General features: G+C 44.8%; 1 protein-coding gene across 1 annotated transcript in view; it reads left to right on the top strand.

Annotated features, from left to right (window-relative positions):
* The window catches only part of LOC147683395 (unconventional myosin-VIIb-like), a 1214266-nt gene that overhangs the window by 407774 nt on the left and 786106 nt on the right, over positions 1-20386 (top strand). The window contains exon 13 of the mRNA XM_086943813.1: positions 5747-5957. Within this exon, the coding sequence (XP_086799939.1) occupies positions 5747-5957 (211 nt within the window). The remainder of the gene's footprint in view (positions 1-5746; positions 5958-20386) is intronic.

The following is a 20386-nucleotide window of genomic DNA, read 5'->3' as shown; positions in this document are numbered from 1 at the left end:
AAACGACACATAAGAAACCATAGTGGGACCACAACATGTCGTCCCTGTAGCCCAAGAGTAACAGAAAGAACACCAGTCAGACCCCGGTAATGGCCCATTGTTCGTTATCATCCCGGAGGGCTCTGAGACCCCAAATCAGAGGAAGGCGGGGATCGCCTTTGCTGACGCCACTCGCTGGTACCTCCAGCCATAGGTGTTGATTTGTTTGATTTCTTACCTACTGTACGCCAACCGTCAAGCCAGTCCCAGGCATCCTCAGGCCTGGTGAAGAGCCACAGTTTTCCATCTGATTCAAGTTCGAGTTTCGCTGGGAATAACATGGCATATTTGATCTCCTGGTGTCTCTGAGAACTCGTTTCACTTGCAGGAAACTCTGTGCTGTTTCTGGACCCTCAAGGTGAAGTCCGGGAAGAATACAACTTTGCTGTTTTCAACTCGCAGTTTGCAGGATCATGTCGTGGTCACGAAAATTAAATAGTCGGGCTAGAAGCGGATGGGGGGGGTCTCGGTTTCAGCTTAGCCCCTAGTACACAATGGGCTCTTTCAATAAAGAAGCACTTGGACAGGCCTCTTGGTTGGAGACGCTGCAGGATCAGATCCTCAACAAACAGATCAGCAGCTGGCCCCTCCACCCGTTCCGGAATGCCAAGAATTTGGACATTATTGCGCCTCATTCTGCCTTCATAGCCGTTGAGTTGTATGGCCATCGCCTCCTGGGAGTTGTGCAGGTCAGTAACCTGTTTCTTGAGGAGGGCTGTATCGGTCACCAGATCCGAAGTGGTGCTCTCAACTGTGCTCACACGGTCTGCCATTTTTCTAATGTCCTCCCTCATTAAAGTCATTTTCGTGGTTACTGTGTCTATTCGGGTTTCAAGAGAGGTCCGCACAGTGGTGATTGCCTCTAGGAGATCTTTGTTTGAAGGCTCCAAGTCCTCACCCTGGGCTCCGACAGTGCCTGACTTGTCCTCCTGCGTCTTCTGCCAAGAAAACTTTTCCAATTTGGCCTGCGTCGCAGTTCGCCCACTGCGGCCCTTCGCCATCTCAGCTCCGTGGAAGTGGTGATGCTGCTGGACTATGAAGCAACTGCTACTCACCGCCGCCTGCCCTGGGATCCCCCACTCGACCTGTCGGTTTTGACACGTGGCCCTCCAACCCCGCACTGATGCAGCACTGGGGAGCCTCCCTCGAGCTCTAACAGGGGCTTCGTGCAGTCACTACAGCTCCGAGTTTGAAAAGCCCCACTTAGGTGGGAGTCGTGACTCTTTTGTCCAATAACCCCGTGTCTGACAAACACACTGGATTCCCCCAGTGTACCAATCCCAGGTTGAATCACAGCCGGGGCAGTACTCCACACCTTCTCCCTGTGTGTTGTACGATGGCCATCTACGCAGCTACCTCAGCCTTCAGCCGGGCCACAGATGTCCCCAGTTCCCAACGTGGAAACAGTGGTAGGCCAAAGCACTCGATAGGCAACCCGCAGTTCTTTAGTGACCCCGCCGGGCCCCCGAATCTTCCTCAAAAATATATTTGGGTGTATGGGGTGATGGTCACTTTGGGTGCTGTGGCTGCGGGGAGAGTCCTGCCCAGGTCCGTATCCTCTCGCCGCTGTGGAAATGCAGCGGCGTAGGGAGGTCCGTCTAAAGCAGTACTGATTTTTTCCCCCACCTCAGCCTTCACCAACCTGCTCCGTCACTCCACTGCCTACCTCTCGGTCGTCGGAATGGCGTCAGGGTGAGCGAATGACCCGGTCAGTTCTCCCGGCCCACTCACGGGCCAGGCCTCAATCGCGGTGTTGCGTTGCGCTGCGCATCTACGCCGCAAGGCGACACTCCCGTCAGGCGCAGCTGCTTCAGGAGGAGCCGATGTCTGGAGTCGCCTTTCAACAGCACTCACGATTGACCCCAAAGTTGGCACGTAGCTGGGGCAGCAGCAACAGCATTCAGGAAGGCCATTGGGCGGCGATCCAGCCGGGGCAAATCAATTTAAACTGATAGCTCGGGAGTGGCGTGACGGAGCTCGGCTACCGTATGGCCTTTCCTGTCGGTCGTTGGCCACACCCCCTATTCAAGGTCTTTTGAAATGAGAGTGGAGAGACCCAGAGAGAGTTTCAGTACCTCGGTTTATGGAGAGGCTGTACCCTTTATCTCAAGGAGAGACTGAGTTGTTGCAAGTCCTCACTCCTGATCCACTGATTACCAACAAGACTGGTAAACCTTCTCTTCTGAGTGAGGATGTGACATTGAGTGACCCGCTGCATAGGAAGGTGAAGGCTGAACCAAAAAGAGCTCATGCTTGTCTCAGCCATTCCTTAAGATCAGAGAATTATGTATATACTTTCCATTCCTTGGTCAAAGATTTCCAGTCACTATCTTCTGCTATTCAACTGAGCTATTGGGTTGTATGGTGGTTGATTCTTCCTTTAAGGGAGAGATGAACTCCTCTTCTCTTTCCCAACCCCAAGAGTTTAGAGATCAATGCCAGCAGCCTTTGTTGGGGTATAGTTTTGAAGGGCCACACAGCTCAATGCCTCCATACTTTGGCTGAGAGTAAACACTCATTAAAATGGAGAGAGTTGCGAGCACTCTTGAACACTCTGCAGTTTTTCTCAGGTCATTGAAGGGTCACTATGTAATAGTCCACATCAACAGCCATGTGGTTATGTTATACATAAATCACCAGTTTGGCACAGGTTCCTCAACCCTCAACAGATTAGCTCACTTCATCTGCTCCTGGGCGGAGTCCAGTCTTCTGGATCGGAGAGCCAATCCCATCAATGGGGTGTTGAATTCTCAGGAGGATCAATTGAGATGAGTTTTTCCATCCTCCCAGGAGTTTGCAGGGGGGATTGCAGTTCCAGTCTCAGGGAACATTGGGCTCCAATGCTCTAACCAGACCTTGGCTTCTAGGCCTCCTATGCGTCTTTTCTCCAATATAATGAATTCCTAGGTTTCTGTCACGACTTCTCAAGGAGTCAGCAGATGTAATGTTGGTTCATCCACGGTGGGTCCGGAGACCTTAGTTCTCTCTTCTCAAATTCCTGCCTCTGAAACAGGAATGGCTTCTTCCTTTGACTGCATCTCCCCTGTCCAACCCTATTCTTCCATTACAGACATTAGCTACGTTAAAACGTTTGGTTTGGAGATTGAGAGGGAGTGTTTTTAAATAGGGGTTTCTCTTTATCTGTTTCCCGTTCCCTAAATCTTCTAGGAGGTGTTCCACAAATAAGGCTTATGAACACCATTGGGGTTCTTTTGATAGGTGGTGCAGAGCGAAGTCTTAGTTTCTCGTGTCTGCTTCTACTACTGAAATGTTTCAGTTCCTTCAGGAAGAGTTTGACAAGGGGCTCTCAGTTGCAACCCTTATGTTTCAGTGCTTCTCCATTAAAACGATTCAAACTCCTTAGGAAAATCTGTCTTCAATTAAACAGATGGTTTCTAAGCTCTTTGAAGTTTTTCACATTTTAAAGACAGAGGATCCACACTCCTTCTTCTTCATGAGATCTTCCCTTGGTTCTTTCTCACCTATAGAAGCTTCCATATGAATATTTAGATGATGTTTCTGTCCAATTTCTCACCTTGAAGATTTTCTTTTTGGCCTGTCTTACAAGGGGGAGCCTCTGGCCCTGACCCGATAGTAAACCTATTAGATGCGGTAAGCGCTCTGAAAGTTTACTTATCAAGATCTTTAGCTTTTAGGCAATCAGATAGCCCTTTTCTAAATGTTTGGCCTGTGAAGAAGATTGGAAAGCGGCCTTCATCTACCTTGGTCAGATGGGTGGAAAAGTTAATATTCTTGTTTTATCTGGCACAAGATATGCAAATACCAGGCAGCATAAAGGATCACTCTACCGGAGGTATGTCCGCTTTGTGAGCTGTGTGGTCTGGGGTACTCTTAGAGACATCTGCAGAGCTGCTATGTGGTCTTCTCCTCCCACTTTCATATCCCATTATATATTGAATATTGCACAGGGGTCAGAACTATGTTTTGGTTTACGGATCATAAAGGCTTCTATGTCTGCTTCATAGTCCATTTCTTTTGTATGATTCATGTTCTTCTTTTAGAATTCTCTTAGTTCCCTTAGCTGTTTGGTGTTGGGAACTTCACTCTGGGATTTCCTTTGCTGGGTTATGAATGATTATGGAGGATTGAATAATAATACATTCTTTGCTTCTACTTTTATGTTCCTGTGCTTTCTTTCTGGGGCTGCTGAAAGAGTTTTTTCCTTTGACATATCTCCATCAGCAGGGAATTGGATGAGGAATGGAAGAAGAAGAGGTAATGCTTGTATTACTTATCAGTAATCTTCATTACTCTGACACTTCCTTACCTGCCCCTTTCTATAAGTCCCTCCCTTCCATCCATGTCCTTTCATCAGCCCCGCTGTTGGACTTTATTATAAACAGGATGAGTTGAAAGAAGAGGAGGGGTATTATGGATCCATCATTTGACCCTATCATAGAAAGGAAAACAGATTTAGATGCAGATGCAGTGAGTACTTCACTTCCTGTAACTTCACTTCTTGTAACTCCCAATGACCTGTCACTCTCAAATATCACTTCCCATCCACTTTTTATCCGCTCCCTCTTCTTTTTGATTCAGTCTTTATTGGGTCCCATGACACTACAAAGTGTGGCTTAGTGGTTTATCCTCTTCTTATTGTTTCCCAATTAAGTCTAAAGCTTTTGTTCTTTTGTAAGCCCCTCTCCGTTCATTTTGGAGTTACTTTTTCACTTTATATTTTTATTATGATTTAGGGTTCCTATTTAGAACACACTTTTGTTTTTCACTCCAATGCATAGTGCTCTGCTGACCGTTGGTCCTGGTTTTTCCTAAACAAAAACCACAATAAGTGAATAAAAGTAATACAATTTGTCACCTTCTGGCTCAAGGACCTATTTCTGCATTCTTGAGATAACCTGCTTACTCATAGCTTTGCCATAATTATCTGATGTCAATGATGTGAGATGGATCCTTTAAAAGAAAGCACATTCTTCAGTGTAATATTGAATTCCCTCTAGATATAAATAAATGCACAGACCCAGCAAAGCTACAACCCCACTGGGAGGAGGGGCAAGGAGGAAGATCAGTATGATTAGGAGCATCTGATTGGCTTCTGAAATGCTGGATGATCCTCCATAATGGAAGCTTCCACTGGTACTGTAAATCCCACTAGTCTAGCCTCTCCTTGCCTTAATTACTGATTTTGGAGTTTCTTCTTTGTTGGAGTTATATAGGTATGTAGAGTGGCTTTAACTATGCAATTCATCTCCAAGTGGACCATAGGGGAGCACTGAATAGCATGGCCACCTGGATATTTACAAGGGCTTGAGAAGCTCAACTTTTAACCCCTTCACTGCGGCGGCTATTCCGCCGCAGTGCTAAGGGGGCGGGGGCCGTGCGGCGCGCCCATGCCGGTAATGGAACCGCTCCGTCACTAGCCGTGGTTGCGCTGTGCTCATGACGGAGCGGTTCCGTCAACGGCCCTGCCCGCTCAATGGAACACTCAGCGCAGGCGCGGAATTCGCGCCGCGTAGGTGTGCCGGCATGCCGAGTGGGCCGTGACGGAACCGCTCCTTGATCAGCACAGCGCGACCGCGGCTGATGACGGAGTGGTTCCGTCACCAGCAGAGGAGGGGTTAAATTAGAGTGAAGATGAGTATAAAATTGCCTCAAATGGCACAATCTGTGTATTAGCTGATTGCTGTGATATGCATATGTCTAATTTGTTTTGTCATCTATGTTACAGCTTTGAGCAGCTTTGCATTAACTTGGCGAATGAGCACCTTCAGCAGTTCTTTGTCCGACATGTCTTCAGGCTGGAGCAGGAGGAATATAAGGCTGAGGACATCTCCTGGAAACACATCGACTTTGTAGATAATCAGCGTGCTCTGGAGGTGATAGCCTTGAGACCCATGAACCTCATCTCCCTTATTGACGAAGAAAGCAAGTTTCCAAAGGTGAGGCCTGAAACCACACTCTAGCATATGTGCAGCACCTTGGAAATCTTGATCACAATGGGTATTGCAATCACCAATTAAGAAGCTTGTAGATTAAAATTACCAGCTGAGAATGAATGTATGCTGATATATCCAGGATCTGTCATCACCCATTACTTTATTTTACTTACCATGGATGTGGATGACAATCCTAAATAATGAGCACTAAACAACAAAATGTCACAAACTAATGTATCAGACTTTATTACTTCTTAACTCTGAATTTTATCCCTTAGGTAGGACAGGTGTTCATTTTAGATGGCGTTCATTGAAAATCTCCCTCAAAATCATATCAGTTACTTGAATACCTATTGCCCCGGTGCATGCACTCAGCCTCATGTTCTGTGCGTGCATTAACAATGTTCTGAGGAGAGTCATTATTTGGCCAACTCTTCAAGGAGTATGTTTACACTCCAGTATTTTCTCCAGGATTTGAAGACATCAGAATTCACTGAATATTGGAATTTGAGGATCATCATATTCAGGAGTTAGATTTACTATCGCCTATGTAATTCTTTGGTGGAAATCTGGACTATGCGAAGTGTCCATTATTGAGAACCCGATATTCACTGCTTGGATTTTATTTATTTATGTATTAAGTTTTATATAGCGCAAACAAGATCCCCAAGGATATCAGAGCGCTTTACAAAAAGGATGGACGGAGGGTACCGCTGAGTTTCTCGACTTTTGAAAATCCATGAGCTACAACCATGAACCATCCCTGGAGATGAATTGATGATAGTGGGCAGAGATTTCATCCCCTTGATCTAACTCTGGGCAGACTATGGAAATACTGCCTCCACTCTTCAAATTCTCACAAGGCCTTACTGAATATCTGCACAAAGATTTAAGTTGAAGAATTGTTGAATGTTACAACACCCGGACACCAAGGATTAGATCATTTGTTCATATCTCCATTCCTCATACTCGAGAATGGACTATTTTCTCAGATCAACGCCTTTCCAATCTTAATGACAAAACAGACATTTTTTCTCAACTAATGTTCGACCATTCATGCATATTCTTGACAATTGCAGGGATTAATACAAAACCCAAAAACAAAATATGGTGCTTTAATGATGAATCGATAAAAGAAGACCTGGTCAGATCATGCAAACAATCAACTATCCTTAATTAATTCAATCAAAGATAAACTGGACAGCATACAAACGAACCCTCTAAAGATTCTAGACGTGTCCAAAGAGATTTAAGAGTTATTATACCAGGATGATTGCTGACCCTTGGCCATTTCCTGTAAAGCTTACCTAGATAAACTGAACCTACTACAGCTATCTCAAGAACATAAACAGAGATTTAACTCTGCCCTTTTTGCAGAGGAAATACAGATAGCAATTAAATCTCTCAAGTCGCACAAATCCCCAGGACCAGATGGCTATACAGCCAAATTTATAAAACATTTGTACCCTCACTAATCCCTTCAATGATAAACCAATTTCAACACTTTGCAGAGGCTGGCTCTGCTACCGGAAAAACAAGTGAAGCCACCACAACAGTTACTCCCAAGGATGGTAAAGATCTAACCTTAGCAAAAAACGACAGGCCTATTTTCCTAATTAATATAGATGCTAAGATATATGCCAAGATTTTAACCAAACGAGTAGAACCACTTCTGCCTAAACTAATTAGTGGATCACAAGTAGGCTTCATGAAAGGCCGCATGTCCAATAATAACACTCGATTGCTATGCCATGTACTAGAAAAAGCCAAGAATACATCCTCCGAAATTGTGGCCATCCAGCTAGATGCGGAAAAGGCATTTGATATAGCCTTGTGTATTTTCCTCAAAGAAACCCTGACAAAATTCAATCGGCGAAGACTTCATCAAATTGATTATGGCCCTCTACAGTAACCCTAGCACTAGGGTGAGAGCAGGAAACCTTATTTCTTAACATTTAAGTTGGAGAAGAGAACAATGCAGGAGTGTTTTTTTCTCTCTCTCTCTCGATGATATCTCGATTGTGTCCGGAAAAAAAACACCCTCTATTAAAGCACGTATTGGTACTATACTGTGCTCTGGTAGCTGGCTACAGCCTCAATAAAGATAAATCTCAAAGGCCTAAATAACATCTGCTCTAAAGACCTACTAGAAGTCTCTGTACTAGCATAGCAAACTGCCTATATAAATATCTAGGAATAGAATTTGAATTAGACATAATAGACACCTTAACAAATAACAAAAAAAAGACCCTACCAAAAGTACAAAATCTTCTGGACAGCTGGAACCCCATATACATTACCCTGTGGGAAGGCTTTGAGACAAAGATGATAGTCGCATCTATAGTATATGACCTCATATACATGCTCAAACTCACTCTCACAGATTACTTCCACCACAAACTAGACAAACTACAATGCAATTTTATTTTGAAAAATAGACACCCTAGGATCTCCATCAAGAAACTTGGACTCCCTGTAAGCTCTGGTGGGGTAAACTTGGCAAAGTTTAGAAAGTATCAATCTGCTTTCCTTGTGAACCAAGGTTCCATGTGGTTCTCTCTACCATTTGAGTGCACGACAGCCAGGCTCATAGTCGAATGAGCAATCCTGGAACACTCTCACCCCATCAAGCTACTGTAAACCAAAATTCAAGCCTTCCCTACCAGCCAAAGAAATATTTCAAAACAACAAACTGGCCTTACTAAATCTAGATAGATACCTTGAATCCCCAATAAAGTCCTCCACCCTGCCTTCTCTTTGGAATACACAATATTTAAGATCCATGGCATCCCACTCCATTGGATATCATGACCAAAATGCTTCCACCTTTTGATACAATTAAGCCCAAGAAACTACAAACTCACTTTCAAAGATCTTTAGAATCAATAAAATCTAGAAAATATTGAATTCTATGATTTCCGTAAACGTAAGTCCTGCATATCTGAAGCCAAACCATCTTTCCTAGAACTCTCCCTTCCTAAGCTGATAAGCATGTCCAACAGATCTGGGCCGCAGGTCTTAAGATTCTACATACACTTACAACTGCTTACAACATGACCAAACCTACTTATAAAAGATAAGTGAGACAAACATAATTCCATCTGCCAAGAGAACTGGAGTCTGATATGGAAATCGGTCCTCTGCCACAAAATTATACCAGCCCTTTCCCAGACCAAATTTTGGTGCCTACACAGAATTTATGGACCCCCGCACATCTCCATAACGTTGGCTTCAAATACCTCCAAACTTGCTGGAACTGTAATAAAGAAATAGGTGACTTATCACACCTGATCTTTCATTGCACCACTGTAGTGCATTTTAGGACACAATATTTAAATTTCTCCTGGCACCATTTGGCTGTCAAATGAAACACAAGTTTCACTCCATCATTATGGGGTTTTTAGACTGTCAACTAGGTTTCCAAATAAAGCATTACTTCTAGACATTCCAATAACTGCTGCATGCAAGTCCATACATAACAATTGGAATAAAACTGCTTCCGCCTCCTCACGTCATGATAGTTCAGGTATGTACATTCCTCCTGGGCGTGAAAAAATCGGACCCTATGGAAGGTGGGCTGGTCATTAATTCTTGATATTGTCAGCCCCTACTTGCCCACTAAGCCAGTCTTCATCATCTCCACCAATATCAACATTGCTAAAATATCCACTGCCAAAGGGGCCTCTGTAACTACAGGGGTAGCTGGCCTTGTTGCAGGGATTCTGCTCCTACACAGAACTGTGCACAGAGACTTAGGACCTTAGTGAATTAGGGTGTGCCAAAACTCACCTTAGTACCCGAAATCCCCTACCAGACTAGCATCAGTGTCACATTAAATCTTAGTCCTATAGCAAAGAAACCAATGATTAGACAACCCAGAAAATGTGACGTAGGTTACCTCAGGCAATGAGGAAAACAAGAACACTCTTTTGTTATACTCTCATACCAGTCCAAAACAGGGAGCAAAAAGAGACACAAGCAAGTTTGAAATATTTATTTCTAACGCCGTGTTCTCATACGCAGCACCTTAGCTAATACAAGCAGACATATTATTAGAAACAAGATTGTCAGCATAGTTACTATTCCATAAAATACAAAGGGAGAAAGCATGTTATAATGCTAAACGGAAACAGATTAAATATATACCTATATTTCACCCTCCCATGCTAGTAGGTTATTTTATAACTAAAGAAGGTCTCTTGGGATTACATAGGCGGCCCCATACCTCTGTTATTTAGCAGAAGTGGATCACATCAAATTCTGCACAAACTCACAGCATACGAATGTTATCCAAGAGTGTGATCATGCCTACGCAGTGCATTATTAAACGCGCCAAAATCGGAGGTGGCCACAGCTGCATATGTGTTATGTCTAGAACGTGCGCTGATCAGTCCGAACAACAACCACTGTGTTGAAATAACCTTGAAGGCCTCAGCACTCACTGTTCAGACTGAGCTTACCAAGCAAGGCTACTAATGTAGAAAAACATATTATTGTTGTGTGAAGCAAAGCACTCTGCTAAACTCTAAACAATTAATAAAGTGTGTGCCGTGTGCAAAAGGCAGCAGAAAGGAAAAATGGCGTTTAAACTTCTAATAAGCTCATGTCAACTTAACACTGTGTGAATGCAAGGCTCAGCCCCAGGACACCCTCCCTTGATCTGAGCACGGATAAGAAGGGAGCAAATTTGGAACGCAGAGTTCAAGTTCAAGAGTCAGAACCAAGTTCAAATTGCCACAGTGAAAAAACGGGAGCAACCTCCAAATTTTGAAAACACTTCAAATTAAGAATCATTTTAACGGGCACAGTGAAGTCAATGGGCCTAGGGAAAAAATGAAGATGGCAAAAACAATTTAAAAAAAAATATCCGATGTCCAACATGATACGTCAGCCATGAAAAGGGGAAGAAGAGAAAACGCATCTCACTCCAACTGGGTATATGCACAGTCTCCAACAGGAAGTCATTGTTCTCATCTGAAAACATTTCAGCCATCCAATTCAGTAATGGGAAGGAACATACATGTTCCTCAATAACCGGAGCCTCTAGTACCATCAGAGGACAACTCGGGTTCTCTTCAATATAACTGCGTGCCAAGAAGTCATGCGCTGCTGCAAAAACATTCCAACGTCCCAGGACTCCATGCATCGCTGCAAAGACCATAATCCCGTCTCCAGAACAAAGCAATTCATGAGCAACTAAGGGGCTCATCAGTTGATCATAATCCGCATTGGGAGACACCCTGTTGCAGAGACACAAATCCAGGGCCTAGTCAAAATCGCAGCTCAGGCAGTTAAAGACAGGCTGGACGTATGTGGAAAAGGAAAATCCAAACGATAATCCATAAGCTGTACTCAGTGTAGCATGAGGCAGCGCTCCATAATAATCAAGCTTTCGGTTGCGGAGCAGCAACAGTCGTGGCAGATCGTCTTGTAACACAGGACGTGCATCCATTTTGAAATAAACAAAGTAACAGAAGCACTCCTGCAAACAGAGCGAGCATTAAGGGAAATCCACCAAACAGGCTGGAAAAATTCGAATGAAAAAATGCTGGGAACACACCAAATTATGGGGCCTATCAGGATGGCGGTGTGTTCGTCCGCCACCCCAGAGGAGGAGGGACTGTTCGCAGGGGCTGCGGCGGTCCCTCCGTGTTAATTAGGATGTGACCACCACCCTGGCGGTTACATCTTGTATTTTTAACATTGCGGCGGGTGCTGCTTGAAGCAGCACATGCCGCAATGGTAAAAAAATGCATGTTTAGCTTTGCATGCACGAAGCTGCAGGCACCGCGTGGTGCCTGCCGCTTCGTGCACGCAAAGGCAGGGGGGTACCATAGGTACCCCCATTGTGCACCCCCCCTTCACCCCTGGGGGCCGCAACGGGCCCCCGAAGACAACACAGTATGCCTTTCCACAGCGGAAATGCCGCCGTGGAAAGGCATATAACCGCAGTTATCCTAATATGGGTGGCGGTGTCTGATAGACACCGCCAGCCATGTTAGAGCTTTTCCGCCGCGGTCGCCTTCTGACCGCGGCGGATAAGCGGCGGACAGAAAATAGATCCCCCAGCCATCCTAATCTGGCGGGGGGTCTTTTTCCAGTCCGCAGCGGATTATCCACATCCTCCGGGCCGGCAGTGGCTTCCGCCGGCCCAGAGGATGCGGATTATCCGCAATCATAATCGACCCCATAGTTTGAAAAGAAGTCACAAGGCCACTACTAACAACTTTAAAAAAGTGAGCCAGCCCCGTGGTGGAGAAAGCATTAAAGATAGTGTGAATTAATTCACCAAAATGCAAGGGAAAATCCGTATTTAATAAAGCATGCACCTCTGTGCGGGTGTTTGCCACGTGAAGGACAAATGTTTCACGAGTAGATGTGAGGGTGACTTCTTTCTGAGACAAAAGAGCTCTTATGCGACTCATCTTGCTGACCTCTGCTTTCAAGGTAGGAATCGACTTCCAGATGGAAACATCCAGCTTCCCTTGTGGAGGAGGAAACATTATGTTTTTACAACAAACGACACGTTCAGAGACGGTAACGACGTAAGGAATTCTGACTAACATCCCACAACGGGCCCCCGAAGACAACACCGTATGCCTTTCCACAGCGGAAATGCCGCTGTGGAAAGGCATATGACCGCAGCTATCCTAATATGGCTGGTGGTGTCTGATAGACACCGCCAGCCATGTTAGAGCTTTTCCTCCGCGGTCGCCTTCTGACCGCGGCGGAAAAGCGGCAGACAGAAAATAGATCCCCTAGCCATCCTAATCTGGTGGGGGGTCTTTTTCCAGTCCGCAGCGGATTATCTGCATCCTCCGGGCCGTCAGTTGCTTCCGCCGGCCCGGAGGATGCGGATTATCCGCAATCATAATCGACCCCATAGTTTGAAAAGAAGTCACAAGGCCACTACTAACAACTTTAAAAAAGTGAGCCAGCCCCGTGGTGGAGAAAGCATTAAAGATAGTGTGAATTAATTCACCAAAATGCAAGGGAAAATCCGTATTTAATAAAGCATGCACCTCTGTGCGGGTGTTTGCCACGTGAAGGACAAATGTTTCACGAGTAGATGTGAGGGTGACTTCTTTCTGAGACAAAAGAGCTCTTGTGCGACTCATCTTGCTGAACTCTGCTTTCAAGGTAGGAATCGACTGCCAGATGGAAACATCCAGCTTCCCTTGTGGAGGAGGAAACATTATGTTTTTACAACAAACTACACGTTCAGAGACAGTAACGACGTAAGGAATTCTGACTAACATCCCACAACAATCTTCATTATTTAAAAGTAAATAACTACTGTTTGCTAGTAATGTGAATGTGGGTATGATAGCAGGTGTCGGTGTACCTTTCAAAACACAGGCAAGATTAGGTGCGCCTGGTTGCAAGAGCCATGCAATTGGATATTCCTACACACTAATGAGTGATCTGGTGTTGTTGTGCATTCCTCACCATTCAAATAAATATCTTTTCCCTCCCTCAGGCACCTATAGGTAAAAGGTAGTGACCAAGCTTCATGGAGATAAGCAGGGCCCAGAGGTTCATATCTGCTAATTGCATAGTCTTTCATACAACTTTTGAATTTGAACAAAGGGAAAGGTAATGTTATTAACCCATGGACTAGCCACACAGCAGAATTTGTTTCAGCCGCAGAAAACGGTAAAGGTTCTAACTTTTCAATATGTAACATAGAAAAAGTTGCATCTTTCATAGACATAAAACGTTGCTTGTCCGTCAAATTAAAAGAGGCAAATAAAGATGATGTGTTCATGTAGTGCCAAGGCACTTTTCCTGCCTTTAACGTTTGCATAGTCCATGCAAATTGCATAATAGAACAAAATTGATTTTGACCATGGTACAAAACAGAGACATCTTCTTGCACAATATCATCAACAGATGAAACAATATTATCTAATGTGTAAATGCGGGAAGAAAGTGTGTTAATGCTATTATCTACAACTGCCAGCACCTTCTCTAAATTTGCTTGATCGATAGCTATCAAGTGGGAAGCAGCCTCAGTCTGGGACAGTTTCCAAACTTCGTTGTAAATAGCATATATCCACCTTTTGGATCTGCCGGAAGCAGGGCCCTTGACAAAGTCATTTAGATCAACATCGTCAGTCAATTTAGACAAATGAAGCTTAACTGACGCTAAAGTGGAGTGTTTGAGCCAATTCTGACACAGCTTGCCTACAGAATAAGTAGTCACAGAATGGTCACTCTCAAAACGGGGATTCACCCTAACCTGTGTGTAGCCAGGAGCTAAACCCAGAAAATTATGTTGGCAAAAATCTGCACTTTTGTGCCACAACAACCAACCGTTAGGATCCAAACTGGATATGTTAAAAGTGGAATTCAGCAATATTGTCTGTAATTCCCTGATAGAAAAACTGGTATAATTATCCCAACCTGGGTATTCTTCCAATTCAGGAAAAGAAGGAGCATTTAATTTTTTGGTAGTAGCCAAAAAGTTTGTGTTTGTGAAATAGTAGAATTCAAAAACAACATATGGTTCGGGATGAGACATGCACGATGCAGAGCCTCAGTACATAGCACTTGCAAACTTTTAGAACCCCAAACAGATTTAAGATCAATAGTATCTTTGCACAGTTCATAGCCCCCAATAGCCAATTGGTCAATAAAGGACTTGGAATATAATAACTTTGTGTGGGTAAGTCTAACTTTGGAAGTGGACTTCTCAGTCATCTTAAAATAAAATGCATTGGGATTTGACTGATTAAAATCAGTAAAATATGAGAATCTCTTTAAAAGAGAATTGGAGCTGTCTTCAATAGGAGCAGGGCAATGTTCCCATTGCATGTAATTAACCACATGTCACGCCTGCCAACCCTTCCTTGAAGCCACAGACCGAGCGGACCACACGAGACCAATCCTAAATGGTCGCGAGGTCCTGCGCATGCGCGAGGAGATCGGGCCGGATACTAAAGCTCTATCTCCCCGCTTTTCTGAGCTTCGCGCTCTAGTTTCCTCTTCGCTCCGTGCGGCGCGTCACTTCCTCCTAGCCCACCTCACTCTTTGGTTCTTGAGGAATCTTCTGGCCATACGTTCCAGTACGAGTTCCCCGGAAACTCTTCTGATTCAACTGCTACACTACTTTTGCTGCATTCATTGCTATTGTGACCGTTTCCGCCTTACCGAACCTCGCTGTTAGAGGTTGTTTCTTCGGAATTTACCGCTTAGCTGTATTCGCGGTTCCTTTCCGATACCTCTCATTTGTTTTGTTACACGTTCTTTACCCCAGTGCCGGCTGTCTCCTCTCGGGGTTCTGGAGGGGGCTCCATCGGCTGCATTTCTTGCGGCTCCACTTTCTGGCAGGACTACTGTTCCGTAAGGGGGCCGGCCTTGCAGGGTGTAAGTTGTTGGTGTCCACTGTTGGATCCTGGGAGTTGTAGTCCGCCTGGAGGTATCCCCCTTTATCCATTTGTTATTTATCCCCGTCCCTATTTCTTGGAGTCTGCTTTCACTTCATGGAGGTTGGCATTCGTCACAGGACTGGGAGAAGACAACCTGGTAACGCGCTTGTAGCGGCCCTTTATTATTTATAACATTCTTACATAATAGTCCTTATAATTTATATGCCAACTGTTTTCGCTCTTCTACAGATACCATTGCTGTTTGCTTAATCAGCTCCAGAGGTCAACCACTTTGTTACGCCCATTGTTGTGGGGTTAAGACTATCCAGCACTACTCATATAGTGTACTAAACTGTGGCACATTCCTTAGTTACAAAGAATATTGTTTGACGGGCATTCCGTGGTACCTAAGCACTGTGGGCATTTAGGAGGACAGCAGTAATCCTCAATTCTTAATAGTCTCCCATCTCTTATCAGGTAACCAGTAATGTAATACAGATTATTATGAGTGTTGTTTAAGTTTTAGGATGTACTAATTAACCCTTCCTTTATCAGCACCAGCTGCATCCAGAGAGAGAGAGCCATCCAAGAAGTCCTGCGTCTTTCCCCTACTTACCTTGTTTTGTTCCCTCCTTTCCCTCCCGATCACCATTGCGTTCTAGTGTTTGATAGCCGCAATTGGTGTAGGGGGGACGGGTTGGGCTATACTTCGGATCCTGACACTCCTGCAGAAATTCCTTTGGCTCCTTACACCACATTTCTCCTGGTGTTTGCCTTATACAGGTAATGATTGCCAAAGTGTTGATAACAAAACAAATCACCATAATTCGCCGAATCTAAATATAAATCTTCAGCATCAAAAGCAGCATAATATTTAAAATCTGAAAAAAAAGCCTCTACGGCTTGAACATCCCAATCATCAGAGCGTATGTTTTCTTTAATCACATCCCCCATAGAAACTCTTAGGACATTTGGGACATTTATAACCTCTGTGGGACCATGGATTTGATATCGAACAGCATAACATACAATCCCATCTAAGAAGGGCCAAGCAGTAATGTTTACAAAAGTCAGGTACCTCTTCAATATGTGTGATGAGGAATGGGGTGCCAATGTTCCATTAATGTGTTGAATAGACTTTCTCTCTTCAACAAAGTGTCCATTTACAAGACCGAAAAAAGACACCACAAATCCAATTGACATGAACAAAACATTTTTAAAAGCACCAACCAAATGTAAGTCCAAGGAGGAATCAAACATTTTTTTTAAACCATGTAGCAAAAACAGAGATTTTTGAAGGGGATTTTGATGTGGTAGAGTTAGTGTCAAATGAAAATCTGGACTCAGTTGCCAAACGTGTTTGTAGATCAGGCATCGATAAGTCTGTGGGGTAAGTATACTCAGTATCATTATGATGATCATCAGGTGGGATACTCAATAAAGGACTTGAAACCACAGGCATCTCGATGGAAAAGTCAGGCCTGGTGTTAGGAGCCGGAGCCAAAACAGAATGTCTCAGTATAGATGGACAAGATACCGCAGGTGTCATACTAAGAAGAATCGGCCACTCTGTGTAATTTGATATTGTCAATGGACATGTACCTTTTTTCCTTACGACCTGGAAGTGGAGGTAAAATGACTGTTCTTGTGCCCTGTACGCCAAGTACAGGAACTGGAGCTCGATATGAGGGACCAAATTCTTTCTTGTTCTCGATCTTTTCTCAAACCAGTTCTCCAACTCGGTGTAGCCAGCCAACTACCGGAATCTGCAACACAGCTACTGTCTCTCGTCTCTTGTAGATTCTGTAAAACATGACAATGTTCATCTACGTCAAAGGGGGCAGCATCCGCTGCCTGGTCTAGACCTTCAAGGTCCAGGACAAACATTTTGATACTAAAGAGCATTTCGTATGGGGTCCACCCACCCAGAGACCTTCTAGGGAGATTATTAAGTGCACGCTGTATGCTATTGAGAAGGGCTAGTCAGTTCCTGCCAGTACCTATAACCCTGGCTGTCAAAGACTGGTCTAAATCACAGTTCATTCGCTCCACAATACTGTTACCCTCAGGTCTGTATGGAGACGAAAACTTGACTTGGACCCCCAACTAGCTCATGGCATCCTTGTATGCCTTAGAGGCGAACACCGGACCCTGGTCCGAATGGAAGGTGCCACAGGCAAAAATTCCGACAAAGACATGCAGGTCTCTTATGACAGTTCGCAAATCAGTGCTGCAGTGTGGCCAGACCCAAACAAAGCGTGTGCAAGAATCAACTGCAACTAAGATGTACTTATACGCAGTATCAGAGGAAAAAGGACTGCAGGGATCTAAATAAACACACCCAAGTGGTTTATTAGAAATGTACAACTGTGTTAGGGGCAGACGCGCAGCAGTAGAAGGCTTTATCTGCTGACAAATGTCACATTGAAGGACATAATCACGCGTCTGTTTGTACAGTCCCCGCCACCAGAAACGTTGTTGTAACTGAGATACAGTAGCCGAAACACCTGCATGCGCAGACGCAACACCCTTGTGGGCAGCTGTAATCAGTGTGGACCTGCCGTCCGCGTTGGGAATCAATCTGTCAGCAACGTCCGGTATTTTCACATAAGGAACTTTATCAGGACTTAAATGATAAGAATACTTTGAAGGAAATCCAGTAGGACATTTACTTCCCTTCTCAGTAGCGGCAATTGCTGCCAAGATGTCACCATCAATCTTACTTTTGGAACGTGTAACTGCTGCAACCAAATATGTCGAAACTGCTGACTTTGCGACCTCATCGGCCAAACTTTTGCCAACCGCGTGAACTCCCACACGCTGATGGCCAAGAGTATGAATTACATACATGAGTGGCAGCTGCTCTTTAAGTTCAGCCACTCGAACCCAGATCATTTTATGTTTTATTGTGCTACCCTTGGAATCACGAAAGCCATTTTGAGTCCAAAAGAACAGGTTTTCATTGTAAGACTGGCCACAGTATTAAGAGTCACTCAATGAGTGTAGTCACACCAGGATCAGCGTACTCTAATGCAAGCATCAGAGCACGGAGCTCTTCTAATTGGGCGGTACTGTCTCCTAATGTCTGCGTATGTACGAGATCGGACTTGAATTCACCATTCACCATTGTACCAACCACAATGGCAGAAGCTGAGACGTATGCGTGTTTAGACCCATGCGCAACTTGGCTAAACCATCAGTGAAAATGATACAATGGAAATCCTCCAAAGGCCGCATAGTCAATGGGGCAGGATGAACAAACTCATACTGCAAAAACTCCTGCGACTGTAAGGAGGCGTCAAAAAAGAACATGACATCCGGAGACGTCAATGATGATGCCCATTGTATCCACAGTGGTTGCAAAGCTTTAGAATTAGGTACACTGGCTTTCGTCACTGCCTCCAAGGCAGGATACGGGGTAACAACCAACATGTGGTTTCCTTGCGACAGTGCGCGTTCCTTCAGAATCGCCATTTACATTGCTGTCAAAACTTTTTCTACAGTGGAAAACCGCATTTCAGCCGAAGAGTACAAGTGTGACTTGTAAGCGATAGGTACAGTGTCACCTTCGTTAAAAGTAAGATATGTGAAACCCACCGCCCCAGGGATGATTCTTATCACCAGGTTGGTGTGGTTATCACGAGTCAGTAAGAATTTAGATTCTAGCAGATCAGCCTGCAAAGAATGCAAAATGGCTGAATGTTCAGGCAACAAGCATGATTTGGTAAAATTGTAAATTGTAAATTGTTGTGTCTTGTAAAGCGCACTGCTACCCGGAGGCCTCGTAGCGCTATAGACCGCTGGGGAACCCGTCCTGGCTTTCCCTGTGAGATAGTCCCTCCTGGGGGTCTCCAAGGTGAAACCAGGCATCCCCGGCGTTTGTGTGGGGCCGTTGTGGAGATGAGGCAAGCTAATGCCCAGAGTTGCCGAGTGTGCTCCCTGGTCGGAGTAGGCACTGATGCGAGAATTATCAGTCCGCTGATCCTGGTCCAAGACCCTGCCGCGTCGGGAATCGAACCCTGGTCCCGGGCCGTTCTCTGCACTCGGGTCTGCCGCCTCTAACCAGTGAGCCACACCTCTCCAAAAGTAGGTTGTATCAAAGCATACAACAGCTTGATACGCTGGGAATATTCGGGAATGTATGTACGCCCGAAATTCAAACATCCCAGCAAGGATTGTAATTTTTTCAGTGTTGTAGGAGCGCGTAGCTGTGCGCATTTCTCCAAGAAGTGAAGAGCCAATCCTCGACCTTCTTTGTTGAGCTCATAGCCCAGGAACAACACTGTGTACTCTGCAATGTGTGACTTTGCAAAGTTAAATTTGTAACCGAAGTCTGCAAAATTACAAATTATGCAGTCAACGCGGCACAGATGCGTCCATATTTCGTCGTCTGTGAGATAAATGTCATCCACATACGAACACGCATCTGGGTCGACTCTCTCTAGTAGAGATACGATACGCGCAGCAAACACACCAGGACTATTCTTATAGCCCATGGCCAAGCGTTTAAATTGGTGTTGTTTGCCACCACTGGTAAAACTGGTCCATTGGGAACTTAGACCAGACAAGTTATGTGCAAAACAACCATTGGATATGTCAAGTGTGGTTTTAAACCGTCTACGCACAAGACCATCCACCAAAGCAGAGCAGAGGGTATTCTGTACTGCACAGGTACGGCAATGTGAGTTTAAATGCCGGTAATCCAATACCAAATGGTACAAACCATCAGGCTTGGTTACAGTAAAAAGTGGGTTATTCATTGGAGACACACAAGTTTCAATCACTCCTTAATATTCCAATTGTTCAAGGATATCTGCCACGGAAGCGTTCGCCTCACGCCACATGGGATATTGAGGCAGAGGCTGTGGCATAGACCATAAGGGAATCTCGTGGTGGGGGGCAAATTTATCCCAACCACAGTGAGTACTGTACAAAGCTGGCGCAAGGACCTTAGCCCACTCTTCTGCAAAATTCAGCGCATGCTCCTTAGATACTGTGTGCGCGAAACTAGGGAGGATTACCTCCTCCCCTCTCGGAGCTGTGAGAACAAAAGGTGGGGGC

The sequence above is a fragment of the Lissotriton vulgaris genome, chromosome 11, assembly GCF_964263255.1.
Source record: "Lissotriton vulgaris chromosome 11, aLisVul1.2, whole genome shotgun sequence".
NCBI lineage: Eukaryota > Metazoa > Chordata > Amphibia > Caudata > Salamandridae > Lissotriton > Lissotriton vulgaris.
Note: the sequence above shows the minus strand (reverse complement) of the source record. Positions and strands in the feature narration are given on the sequence as shown.